Raw genomic sequence first — 12,024 nt, 5'->3', positions numbered from 1 at the left:
GTGGTCCTCAAACTCAAAAATCCACCTGCCACTACCTCCTGAGTACTGGGATCAAAGGTGTGTGGCACCACTGCCCAGCTAGGTTAATGATTCTTGCTACTTGTTTTTCTCACTTGAGATTAAGAGAGTTAATGAATTCTTACCTGTTTTAGATGCTTAGAACTTTGTGAATAAAGCTTCACCTCATGTAGATACTTATTTGTGTGTGAGTGTCTATATATGTGTATGTTCTATGTGTTCAGATGCCTGCAGAGGCCAAAAGATGTTTGATCTCCTGGAGCTAGAGTTCCAAGAGGTTGTGAGCTGTCTTGATATTTGGGGTGCTGAGAACTGAATCCGTGCCCTCTAGAAGAACAGCAAGTGTTCTTTGCCACTTAGCCATCAGCGCTAGAATTTTTATGGTTTTTATGAACAACAAGGAAGAAGAGGGAGGAAAAGGCTAACTACATTCTGGGTTTTGTTTTTTTTTTTGTGCTTTTTTTTTTTTTCTTCTACTTCTTTTTTGAGACAAAGTCTCTATGTTCTGACTGTCCTTGTCCTTGTTCTGACTGTCCTGGAACTCATTCTGTAGACCAGGCTGAACTCTGAGTTCAGATCTAACCTCAGCCTCTCAAGTACTAGGATTAAAGGCGTACACTACTACACCTGGCTCCCTCTGACCTTTGATAGGAAACTCTTGTTGGTGAATGGCTTTGATCACCAAGGCATCCTGGCAGGAGAGGCCTAAGAGCAGGTGGATGAGTAGTATAGGGCAGATACTAGAGGGGACGTGGCTGACTGATACCTGTAAGACATGTTTTTATCATCTGGAGCTCTGATCTTCTGCAATAATCAGAGCGACTCAGAGAAAAGACAAGGGAATTTTGCTTCTGATTTCAGCACTCCTCAGTTTTCCAAATCGGGGTGTGAGGTATTTGTAAAGTACTGCAGCTCCGAATCACTCCCATGGCCTCATCTGGACAGCAACAGGCTACCCATGGATCTTTGTACAAGGTGTTTGTTTATAATTTACGGATCTGACAGGAAAGCAGAGCCATCTGCTTCTCTAGGCACCAGTATTTCTAGCCCTTCCTGTTCTCTTCTAAGGCATTTTCACTTGGAAATAATTTCTAATTGCAACAATATTATATGGCAGAGTCTAAAACAGAGTCTTCCTGCTGTCTCCTGCATGGTTTTTGTTTGTTTGTTTGTTTTTTCCTACTTGAAGGTGCCCTTGAACTTCTTGGGTGTTTGCTTGTGTTTGCTTTTTGATTAGCTGTTTGTTTGGCTGGTTGGTTGGTTGGTTGGTTGGTTGGTTACTTTTTTGTGAGCCCCTTTGTAACCCTGGCTGGCATGGAACATGCTGTGTAGATTAGGATAGCCTCAAACTTGCTGCAATCCTTCTATGTACCCCCTGACCTCAGTGCAGCCATTACAGATGTATACTGCTGTGCTCAGCTTCCCCTGAACCTCTTAAGCAGTTTTAGTTTGGCTTATTTTCTTTCCATACCAGTATTGAATTCAGAGCCTAATACATGCAAGCATTCTCTCATTGTGTTATATCCTTAGTTCTTAAGCTAGCTGTCCTATCATCCTTTCCCATATGTTTCACCATTAAGGAGTAGCCAGCTGCTGAGTTCTCAGACTTGCAGCATTTGAGACACCTGGGGCTGGAAACGCACACTCTCAGACTCTGCCCAGCGTTCTTCAGATATTGCTGATCTGAGTTGCATGACAGAGTGAGGTATGGAGCATCAACACCGTTCTCCAGTGCTGTGAGCTGCCAGTGACAGCCTGGATTCCACTCACATCTTTCTTCCTATCTACTTACCTTGTTGTTGAATCCAGAAAGGGATGAGTTGTTCTTTACCTTTAGAATAGTACTTTTCTCTGACCAAGAAAAGTAGCTGAGGTCCAAGAACTGTCCTTGTGTTTATTAACTCATTGAAATTTCAGCTTTTTTGAGGGGAATCTGCGCATGAATTAGTGACCGCTGACCATTATAACTATTTCTGTTTCTATACAGGAAATTATTATACAGCCCCCTTTGTTACTTTCTATAGTTAGGTCTCACTAAGTTGTCCAGGCTGGCCATGAACTCTGTAGACCTTGAATTTGCCATCCATCTGTCTCAGCCTTTTGAGTAGCTGGGATTACAGGCCAGTGTTTGCAGGTTCAATTCATTATAGACTTCTGTTTTTAACCAAAATAATACTGATATATACAAGTCCCAACAAGACAGTTGAGCTATCATGCAAGTTGGGGACATTTAGTACAGGTAAAAGGGTAATTGTTGAAAGCAGTCCATAGTATCAGGAGCAGATGGTCCCATGCTAACAAGATGGATCTAGCCATGCAGGCTGGAACAGATGGTGGGTTGGGAGTTGAGCAGCAGAGGCCTAATGGTGATAGCAGTAGTATTTGGATATCATTATTTTATTAGTTAGCAAACAGAACTGTCCTCAGTTTTATGTGTAATGGTGCTGTAGGTGTCAGCCCCCAGGGATTGGCACAACAACCTAATCAATGGTATTGTGATGTCATTCTTTATCTACTCTGTTACCTCTGTAGCTTTGTTAACAACGTATAGCAAAAGGGGAACAAATACAATTTTATAAATCACTCTCAATCTCCAGGCCCATAAGACTTTAAAACCACCTTTTTGTTTTGTTTTCCTTGGCTGGTTTTCTAGGGAAACTTGCCCTTACCATTTCAGCCTTGTATTTTGGCTTACTGGAATATATTACCTAGAATCTGATGACAGCAGCTAAGCGTGGCTTGGTTTTGCTTTTATCTTTTTTAACTTTAATGCCTTGTGACAGTGGACATCTCTTTCAAATAAGTGAACAAGTTTATATGGAGTGGAGCTAAGCGAAACAAAGCTCAGGAACTTGACCCGTTTGCATGTGTCCTACTATTCTGCCTGTGTGGGTGGCAGGTGGGCCCTTTTGTTCCAGCCTCACATCAAGGATAAATCACTTTCCCTTGGCAGGGAATCCCATAGTGCAAACACAGAGGGTTCAAATGCAAACCAAAACTAGATGTAGAGGCCCAGTCCTGTGCTTGCCAGCCTCTCATTAGTCCCTTCAGGCAGAGTGTGATCTCTAACCATCTCTAGCCTCAGCCTAGCCAGCCCAGTGCTTTATTCATGGTAACTGTTAGATGTAGATCAGGACTACCTGGGGCCCTTGCTTCATGGTATAGAAGAGGCACAGAGTGTGCTGAGAAATGCACAGAATTCCTACTGTCTCGTCCAGGCTGGGCTTTGTTTCTCTTTCTCCTCTGTGTGGAGTCAGTATTAGTGTTTCTGGAGAGATAGACACAAGTTTCTCCAATGACTTTCTTCCTTGAGATCACATAGCAGGTTCTGAGGAGGCGTGCTACCCCAGGAGCACTCTACCTGTCTCCTTTATTTTAGAGTCAGTGGGTTTACATTTTCATTTATCTTGGTTTCATACTTTAAACCGTAACAGCAGTGAGTGGCTCTCCAGGGCATTTGTTAGTGACTTTTTCCTTATCTAATAAAGTATGAACTAAGAGTCATATGGTGGCTGCGGTGGTAATGGAGTGTCCTATAGTTCCTACTAAGTGCACAGATCCTTCCTGCCTCTCCTGTTTCCTGCTTCCCAACATTTTAATTTAAATGAGGCAGTTTGCCTCATTTCTAAAGAGGATTCACACCCTTAGAAAGGCCCCAAAACATCTTGGTCTTAGAATTTCTAACAGCATGGTGTTTAAACTTTCTTCCCTTCTTTTCTTTGTCCAATGCAGCCTCCGTGAATGTTCTGGTACAGAACTGCAAGATCTACAATGATGCCAGCTGTGACATTTCTGCAGATGGCCAGCTCCTGGCAGCTTTCATCCCGAGCAGCCAGAGGGGCTTTCCTGATGAAGGCATCCTGGCAGTGTATTCCCTGGCCCCCCATAACTTGGGGGAAATGCTCTACACTAAGCGATTTGGTAAGGGATAGGAAGCCCAACCTAATTAATGACAGAGTTGATGCTGATGCCTTGGCATAGGCATTCCTAGGTGAGGCATGGAGTATGTGGGTGAGAGTAATGGTCATGAGCTATCTCTGCCTTCACTGAGGCATAGGCCAGGGAAAGAGTGCTGTAGAGGAGTCCTGGTTTTAGCAGTACAGACGAATCAAAAGAAATAATCAGAAAACTACAAAGATTTACATACAAGAGTTTTACACTGGTTTTGTTTTGTAATATAGGAAAACATCAAATTTTTACCTCAAGGTTTTTGTAACATGTAGCTTAAATAAATGGCTGTACAATGATAGCATGAAATACAAGTAGCTTTAAAACTGCTCTTATGCAAGATTATTTAATAATGAAAACCATTTGTAATGCCTAAATGAAAAAATATATCAGAACAGTGCTTAGAGTATCCTTGCAGTCTTGTAAAGTTCTGAGAACTACAGCTGGGATTCAGCCTTCTCCTTCTATTGCTCACTGCAGCCTGAGAGTGCCTGAACAGAGTCAAAACTAGGAACGCTGGGGAAAAGCAGAAAGGACTGCATGGAAGTTGTTTCCATGGAATGGCAAGGATTCTGGGAAATGTGACTTTTTTCTGTTCGCCCTCAGGTCCTAATGCCATTTCTGTAAGCCTGTCCCCAATGGGCCGATATGTAATGGTGGGCTTAGCTTCACGAAGGATCCTGCTGCACCCCTCCACAGAGCACATGGTAGCCCAGGTCTTCAGACTACAACAGGCCCACGGTGGTGAGACCTCCATGAGGGTGAGTGCCATTATGTCTCTCCTGAACTTGACAGGGTAATGAGGGAATATGTTATGATCGTCTAGTCAGGACCAGTACTGTCATGATCCTACAGAAGTGCTCTAGTCCAGGTGACCCATGACCAGGATACCTCACTTTTACAAGATCAGAACTATTGGAAGTCAGGAACTTTCTCATACCCAAGATGATAAACTGTGTTACCCAGAGGCTTAATAGTTCCTAACTTCAATGTGAGCCTCTAATGCAGAGCTATGCAAAGGACTCAGTAAAATTCTATCTATCTATCTTATCTATCTATCTATCTATCTATCTATCTATCTATCTATCTATCTATCTATCTATGTTTTTTGAGACAGGGTTTCTTGTATACCATTCCTGGTTGTCCTGGAACTCAGAGATCCACCTACCTCTGCTTCCCAAGTGCCGGGATTAAAGGCATGCACCATCATGCCTGGCTTTCAGTAAATATTTTATGTCTTTAAATAAAGTTCTTGTTTTGGTTTAGTATTGAGGAAGCAAGCTAAAAATGTGATTGTATGCTATTAAATCATAGTCATGATGGAACAAGAGGACTTTAGGCAGCTTCTTTGCTCTGAATTGTCGTATCCATTTTAGTAACAGAACCTAAATTCCATTTAGGACCCACTCTTGTCTAAAGCATGCCTCTGTTATATGGCTGTGAAAGCCTTTTGGGTGGAGTGTAGTTAATTGCCTACTGGACTCAGCCAGACTAGTGTGACTGACTGAGCTTCCTCATCCTATAGGGGCTTATTTGGCTAGGGTTTTGTCATGGGGAATCAAACATTTGAACACTTCTCTAATTAGATAGTGTTTAAGCTCTGTTACTATCTAAGAACTGGTGAATTAATTCCTTAGTACTTTGTGTAGTTTGTGTCATTTATAGTTTGGTACATTTTGTGGTTGTTTATTTGTTTGTTTGTTTTGTTCTCTTTAGCTGTATACTGTATATGGTTAATCTATCCCAGCTGGGTTCAGTATAAATTCCATAAGACTATAGTCCTAGCTGGGTACCGTGGCCTGTAATCCCAGCACTTAGGAAGGCAGAAGCAGGTGGATCTCTGTGAGTTTGAAGCCAACCTGGTCTACACAGTGAGTCTAGGACAGCCACAGCTACACAGAGAAACCCTGCCTTGAAAAACCAAACCAAACCAAAATAAAACAAAACAAAAAAACCAAGGACCATGCATGGAGATAACCTAGAACCCCTGCACAGATGTAGCCCATGGCAGCTTAGTGTCCAAGTGGGTTCCTAGTAAGGGGAACAGGGGTTTGTCTCTGACATGAACTCAGCGTCTGGCTATTTGATCACCTACCCTTAAGGGGGGAGCAGCCTCACCAAGCCATAGAGGAAGACAATGCAGCCACTCCTGATGAGACCTGATAGACTAGGATCAAATAGAAAGGGAGGAGGGCCTCCCCTATCAGTGGACTGGGGACTGGCATGGAGGAGAAGAGGGAGGGGCTACAACTGGGATACAAAGTGAATAAATTATAATTAATAAAAAATAGATTAATTCAAAGAAAGAAAAACAAACAAACAAAACATAGTCTCCCGGACCCTTCATGTAGTGCTGTGCTTGTAGGGGCTTGTTGAATGCTTGGAGTAGGAAGCATTTGTTGTCAAGAAAAAAATTAGAGATGAGACCACAACATGCCAAGTGGTGGAAAGGTGTGCCTGGGATAGTCTTTACTTTGCTGGCCTCCTGTTCCTCTGATATCTTAATTATAATGTCTTTCAGCTGACTGTACTGAACTGTTTTCAAACTCCCTGAACCTGCTAAGTCTCTTTCTTGCCAGGACATCTTAACACCTGGGATGTTTTCCTCCACATCTCCAGCTGTCCTCAAGTTTGCCCTCTTTTTTGGCAGCTTCCTTTATAGACTGGCTACTTTACTGAGTACATGCCATTGGGCTAATACTTGTCTCACAAACCTGCAGTTGTTTTTGTATTCTGGACTTTGGGTCCTTCAGAGATGAGAGACCATGTCCGTTTTCTCATTATAAAGTCCAAGTACCTAATAGAAAACCTGATACACAGTAGAAACTAAGTGAATTACAGAGACTCTCAAGAGAACATCTCTTATCATTTTTAGGAGGTAATTATCAGAACCAGTGACATCCTTGAAAACCTCTGAAAGGTGCAGCAGCAAAGCACTCTGCTTTTGCTATCAGGACAGGAGAGTTCTCATACTTGAGTTCTGTTGGGTGAGAATGAGAAGACCACGATAGTTCAGGAAGCTTGTTTTCTTAACTAGATATCTGAGGGTGGAAGGAGAGTTTTGGTGTACTGTTCTTCTCTGGCTGATCTTAAGCAGACGGTAAAAGCACCTGGTGTCTACCTCTCACCACCTACATCCTGGTCCTAACAGCTCTTGTAACTAATTGTAATATATATATATGGATTTTATTGCAGTAAATGCTGATAGACATCTCCAGCTACTTTTCGAAAGCCGGGCTTCTTGTCTGGTTCCTAGATAAAGCTTGCCAGCTCTCCATCCTTCTCATAAGGAACCAGAAACGCCTGGCCAAAATCTGATAGCTACAAGTAAAAGCTAAGGTGTCCTTTGTCATGTGAGGCCAAAGCTTCAGGGATTTGGTTGGAGGATTCTGCTGGGAAGACATTATGATGTAGTTGGTCCACTGCTGTCTTGCTGAGAGGCTCATGGCAACTAGCCAGCTGTGTGCCTCGTACAAGCAGCTGTTTCTGAGCATGCTCCCCTACCCACAATGAGGGTTTTTGATTCTCAGTAAGTGCCATCTGTCATTAGGTGAGAAAACCGAAGTGACTGGAAAAATCTCATTTGGGAAGTATTCCTTTTACCAAGAGAATTAAGGTGTCTCAACAAGGTTTTGCTCAGTCTGTCTTGATCCTAAATTCAAAGAACCAAAGCATGCAGGAGATGTCCCTGGGAAGGCCACACATTATGTGCGGGCATGCATGCATGTTCATGTGTGTTGCTAGGCATTGAACTTCATACATGCTTTGCAACCTGGCATTCCCTCTTTTAGTTATACTATGCCATTTTTTAAAGTACTGGAATTTTGTGAGTGGGACTGAAGAATCTCTGCCTTTGTGTCTGTCTGTCTGTCTCTGTGTGTGTGCGTGTGCGTGTGCGCGTGCATGCGTGCATTGATTAGCATGGGTGCTTCTCTATCTGCCCTTGAAACATGCTTGTGTGGAGAAGGAGCTTAGAGTTTCTCTACCCTGTATTCCCCCATCTTTGAAATTACTTCTTGGATTCACTATGATAATATTCAAAGATAAACTTGTTGTGTCAACAGACATTCCCAGGGGAAAGTCCTCTGGGTTATTGATTTATTTTAACTCCCACTAAGTCTCTCCCAGGAGATGATCTCTTACAGGATTCCATATGAAATCTCTTCTGTAAATGAATTGCTAATTGCTGTTAGCTGGTATGCTGATACTAAGAGTTCTTCAGACCTCTGGATCAGTGACTTTCAACAGTGGGCCTTGGACACTGGACTTGGCAGTTGCTGTGTAACAGGGGTCCCTCTTAAACACAGATTCACTTTAGTCTTACAGTTAGAGGAATGGGTTTTAGTAATCCCAGCTACTTAGAGGCTGAAACAGGACTGAGGTTGAGGCCACCCTGGTCTACTAGGAGCCTTGTCTCCACAGAATAAGTATTTAAAAGGTAGAACAATGATAGAGTATCTGTGGTTTTTTGTTGTTATTTTAAGAAAGATAATATCCACTTTGCAACAAGCCAGTTTTACTCAAATCGGGACTGTCCAACAAAAACATTGTTAGCCATTCATGATCTGAATTTTGATGTATGAATTAAATTATGGTATACATTAAAAGCCATGAGACATTTGTTTTGTAATAAATAAGGCAGTGGAATTACTCATTGGTAGCCTTCTTAAGATAAGCTATTAGGTCTGCCCTTTCTCCCTTCTTAATTCCATTGAAGATCATTTTAGTTTCAGGGATGCACTTTTGGGATTCTACAAATACTCCAGGGTATTCTCTCCCCAAGTAATACCTTTATTCTTGTTGCCATCTGTGTAGGAGAATCCAGCGGCCTGACCTGTCTTCTGCCCAAAAAGACCATGGAGATCGGGCCCAGTCTTATGCTTACCTGCCTTTTCCACAGTGTGGCACTGGGCACACTTCTGAACAAAATCTTCTTGCTTTCTCAACATCACCCATTTTAAGTTTGCTCCAGGCTGATCTACACCACAAATATTACGTCCTGAAGAACAACATCTCAGTATCTAGCCCAGTATCTGTATTTTTAAAACAAGTTTCCCATGCTGGAGAGATAGCTCAGTGTTTAAGAGTACTGACTGCTTTTGCAGAGGACCAGGTTTGGTTCCCAAATACCCATATGGAGGTTCACAACCATCAGTAACTCCAGTTCTAGGGAATCTGGTGCCTTCTCCTGACCTCTGAGGGCACCTGACATGCATGTAGGTGATACCTGTACTTACCTGCAGGCAAAATACTCATACATATAAAACAAAAATAGAGAATTTTAGAATTTAAAATAAGCCCCCAATACAACCATTGTTTTGCCTTTGGATTTGTGAACTGCTGGTTTAATGTCTATCACTCTCACTTTAGGATTTTTGCCTTTAGTATTCATCAAGGCAGAGACTCAATCTCAGATTTACTGATACCGTCATGATTTTGAGATGTGTCTTGCTTTGATCCTTTGCTAACTTTATTTCTGTTTGTATTTTGTTTCCACCAAAACTCAGTCTCTCCAGGATCTCACTATGAAGGCCAAGCTGACCTTGAGTTTACAGAGGTCTGCCTGTCTTTATTTCCCAAGTGCTGGGATTAAAGTCTCTCTGCCCTTTTATTTGAGATTTTAGAAGACAATAACTTTATTTTCATTATATCTTGAGATATATATATATATATTACATAAATGTTTGAATATATAAAAACATTTGTGATATATATATATATAGAGAGAGAGAGAGAGAGGGAGAGAGAGAGAGAAGATGCGCGCACACACACATCTTTTGGGATAGAGCTGCTAAAGACCAGGACTGTTCTTGACTATATCACCACCCAGTACAGCCTGGTCTTAGAGCTGTCATGGTAGGAGGCATGGTAGAGCAGAGCAGTTCACATGATGGCCCACACTCAGCCTTTTGGGTGCCTGTGCTTAACCATCTTTTTTCAGTTGGGGCTTTCCAGGTCTCTCTCTTAATTGTCTGTACCTCTTCAAGTCTTTGCTGCTTCATGTTGAGTCATTTCAGTTTTGTCCTTATTTCTAGGAGGTGGGATCCTTCTAGTCTTCCCCCTCTCTGCTTTCTGAGGCTCCATATATTCTGATAATTGGCAGAGCAGAAAGAATGGTCCCAAGCTCTGTTTTCTCTCTCCCCTTCTCTGTCCACTAGAGAGAACCACTAAGCAGGAGTTGCTGCTCCCTATGACTCACACATCTTTGATGTTTGATTCCCTTTCACTAGAACCAGTGAGGGCTTTTTGTTAATTTCTGTTTTGTTTTAAGTTAGGCTTTTAGAGACTGCTGCGCTGAAGTTTTGCTGAATTCCCCAAACACTAAACTGCCTGTGTTCTCTCTCAGCTTTCATTTTCTAATTGGAACAAGGCACAATATTGTAACAGAAAACTGCAATTAATTTTCTAAAATAGTGGCAACTTGCACATTATAATAACTTTGGTTGTAACCAAGTGAAAGCATAATAACAAAATTACTAATGAAGCCAGAAATAGTCATATACCAAATTGTGTTTGTGTCGTGTAAGCCCTATGTTACTTAGGGAAAGAGGATGAAGTTGGGCTGGAGCAGAACACTCAAGGATAAGGGGTGTGCTGGGCATTTGCAACTAGAAATTAAGAATTAAGGATTAGTGTCTTCTAAATGGGAGCTAACATGTCATGCTCTTTTCCCCAAGGCATAGACCATCCTTCCACAACAGATGGAGATTATAGGCAAACAAATGGTTTAGAGTTGGAGCTCAGTAGTAGAGTGCTTTTCTAGCATGTGCAAGAACACATTCCATCCTCAGCACCACGAGGAAAAGAACTGGAAAATGATCCTCAGCACAGTAGAGGCTCTAGGAGCTTGAAGCTCACATACCACCCCCCTTCTCTCTCTCTGTCTGTCTCTTTAGAGGGGATGACAACAATACCATCATTTTAGGCCCCCTACACATATATAACCAATGGGCAGGTCTATTTTCATGTGTGTCCCCTAGTAAGCTGAGCTGGTGCTGTCTATGACATGGACTGTGTTGGCAGCTTTTTGATCACTTTCCCCTAATGGGGCTGTTTGGCCTGGCCTCAGTGGAGGAGGATGAACTCAGTCCTGATTTGACTTGACATGCTGGACTAGGTTGGTGGGGAGCCTCACCTTTTCTGAGGAGAAGGGAAGCAGGGATAGGGAAAAGAGGGTGAGAGGTTGGGACCAGGAGGAGAGGATGGATGGGCTACAATTGGGATGTAACATAAATATATACATAAAAATAAATTTAAAAAAATGTTTAAAAAGAATACCATCATTTAACTTGGTTGGAATATCAGTTCATTTATTAATTTTTTTTATGTAGTAAAGCTGTATTTAAGAATTGAGTGTTGCTCAGACAGACGAGCAATGTAGAAGATATACATAGAAGAATGTTTGTTTGTTTGTGTTATTACACCCAAGGCCTTCTATTAGGCAAATACATTACCACTGGCCTATGTCCCCAGCTCTAGACTAGAAAGTGTTGTGTTTTTTATTTGTCTGTGATACTAGGGGTTGGATCCAGAGCTCAAGAGCCTGCACATGCAAAGTAAGCAATCAATGCTGAGCTGCACCCCAAGGCTCTTTCCCTTTTTGGTTTTATGAGTTCTGCTGTTAAGAAGTGAACTCTCATCTGGTTTACTTCTATTAACCTCTTATTAACTATCTTTCAGATATTTCCAAATAACTGAGAAATTGATGGGTATTCCATATCCTAAACTTCCTGTGTCATGCTAACCATTATCCTGATGTTAGTGACTTGAAAAGTCAGATGAAAAGCTTAAGGACTATAACTGAGCCAGGAATGGTGCACACCTGAACCAATACTTGAGAAGCAGAGTTAGGAAGATCAATGGTTCAAGGTGAGGGCTGTGAGATAGCTCAACAGGTAAAGGCACCTGCCACTAAGCCTTTCCCTTAATTCAGTCCCTGGGAATCCACATAGTAGAAGGACAGAACTGACTCCCAAAAGGTGCCCTCAGACCTCCACATATATACTTTGTGACACACACACACACACACACACACACACACACACACACACACACACA

At 42.1% G+C, this 12,024-nt stretch overlaps 1 protein-coding gene and 1 pseudogene across 1 annotated transcript in view; one reads left to right on the top strand and one right to left on the bottom strand.

Moving 5' to 3' along the window:
• Ambra1 (autophagy and beclin 1 regulator 1) overlaps positions 1-12,024 on the top strand; it is a 151,365-nt gene that overhangs the window by 112,271 nt on the left and 27,070 nt on the right. Inside the window, exons 9-10 of the mRNA XM_055602937.1 lie at positions 3,751-3,939; positions 4,573-4,727. Coding sequence (XP_055458912.1) covers positions 3,751-3,939; positions 4,573-4,727 — 344 coding nt within the window. The remainder of the gene's footprint in view (positions 1-3,750; positions 3,940-4,572; positions 4,728-12,024) is intronic.
• Positions 8,614-8,922, bottom strand: LOC129671552 (cytochrome c, somatic-like; annotated as a pseudogene).

This window comes from Psammomys obesus, unplaced genomic scaffold (assembly GCF_907164565.1).
Source record: "Psammomys obesus unplaced genomic scaffold, mPsaObe1.curated_primary_1811, whole genome shotgun sequence".
NCBI classification, from domain to species: domain Eukaryota; kingdom Metazoa; phylum Chordata; class Mammalia; order Rodentia; family Muridae; genus Psammomys; species Psammomys obesus.
This window is presented reverse-complemented; position numbering and strand designations above follow the sequence as displayed.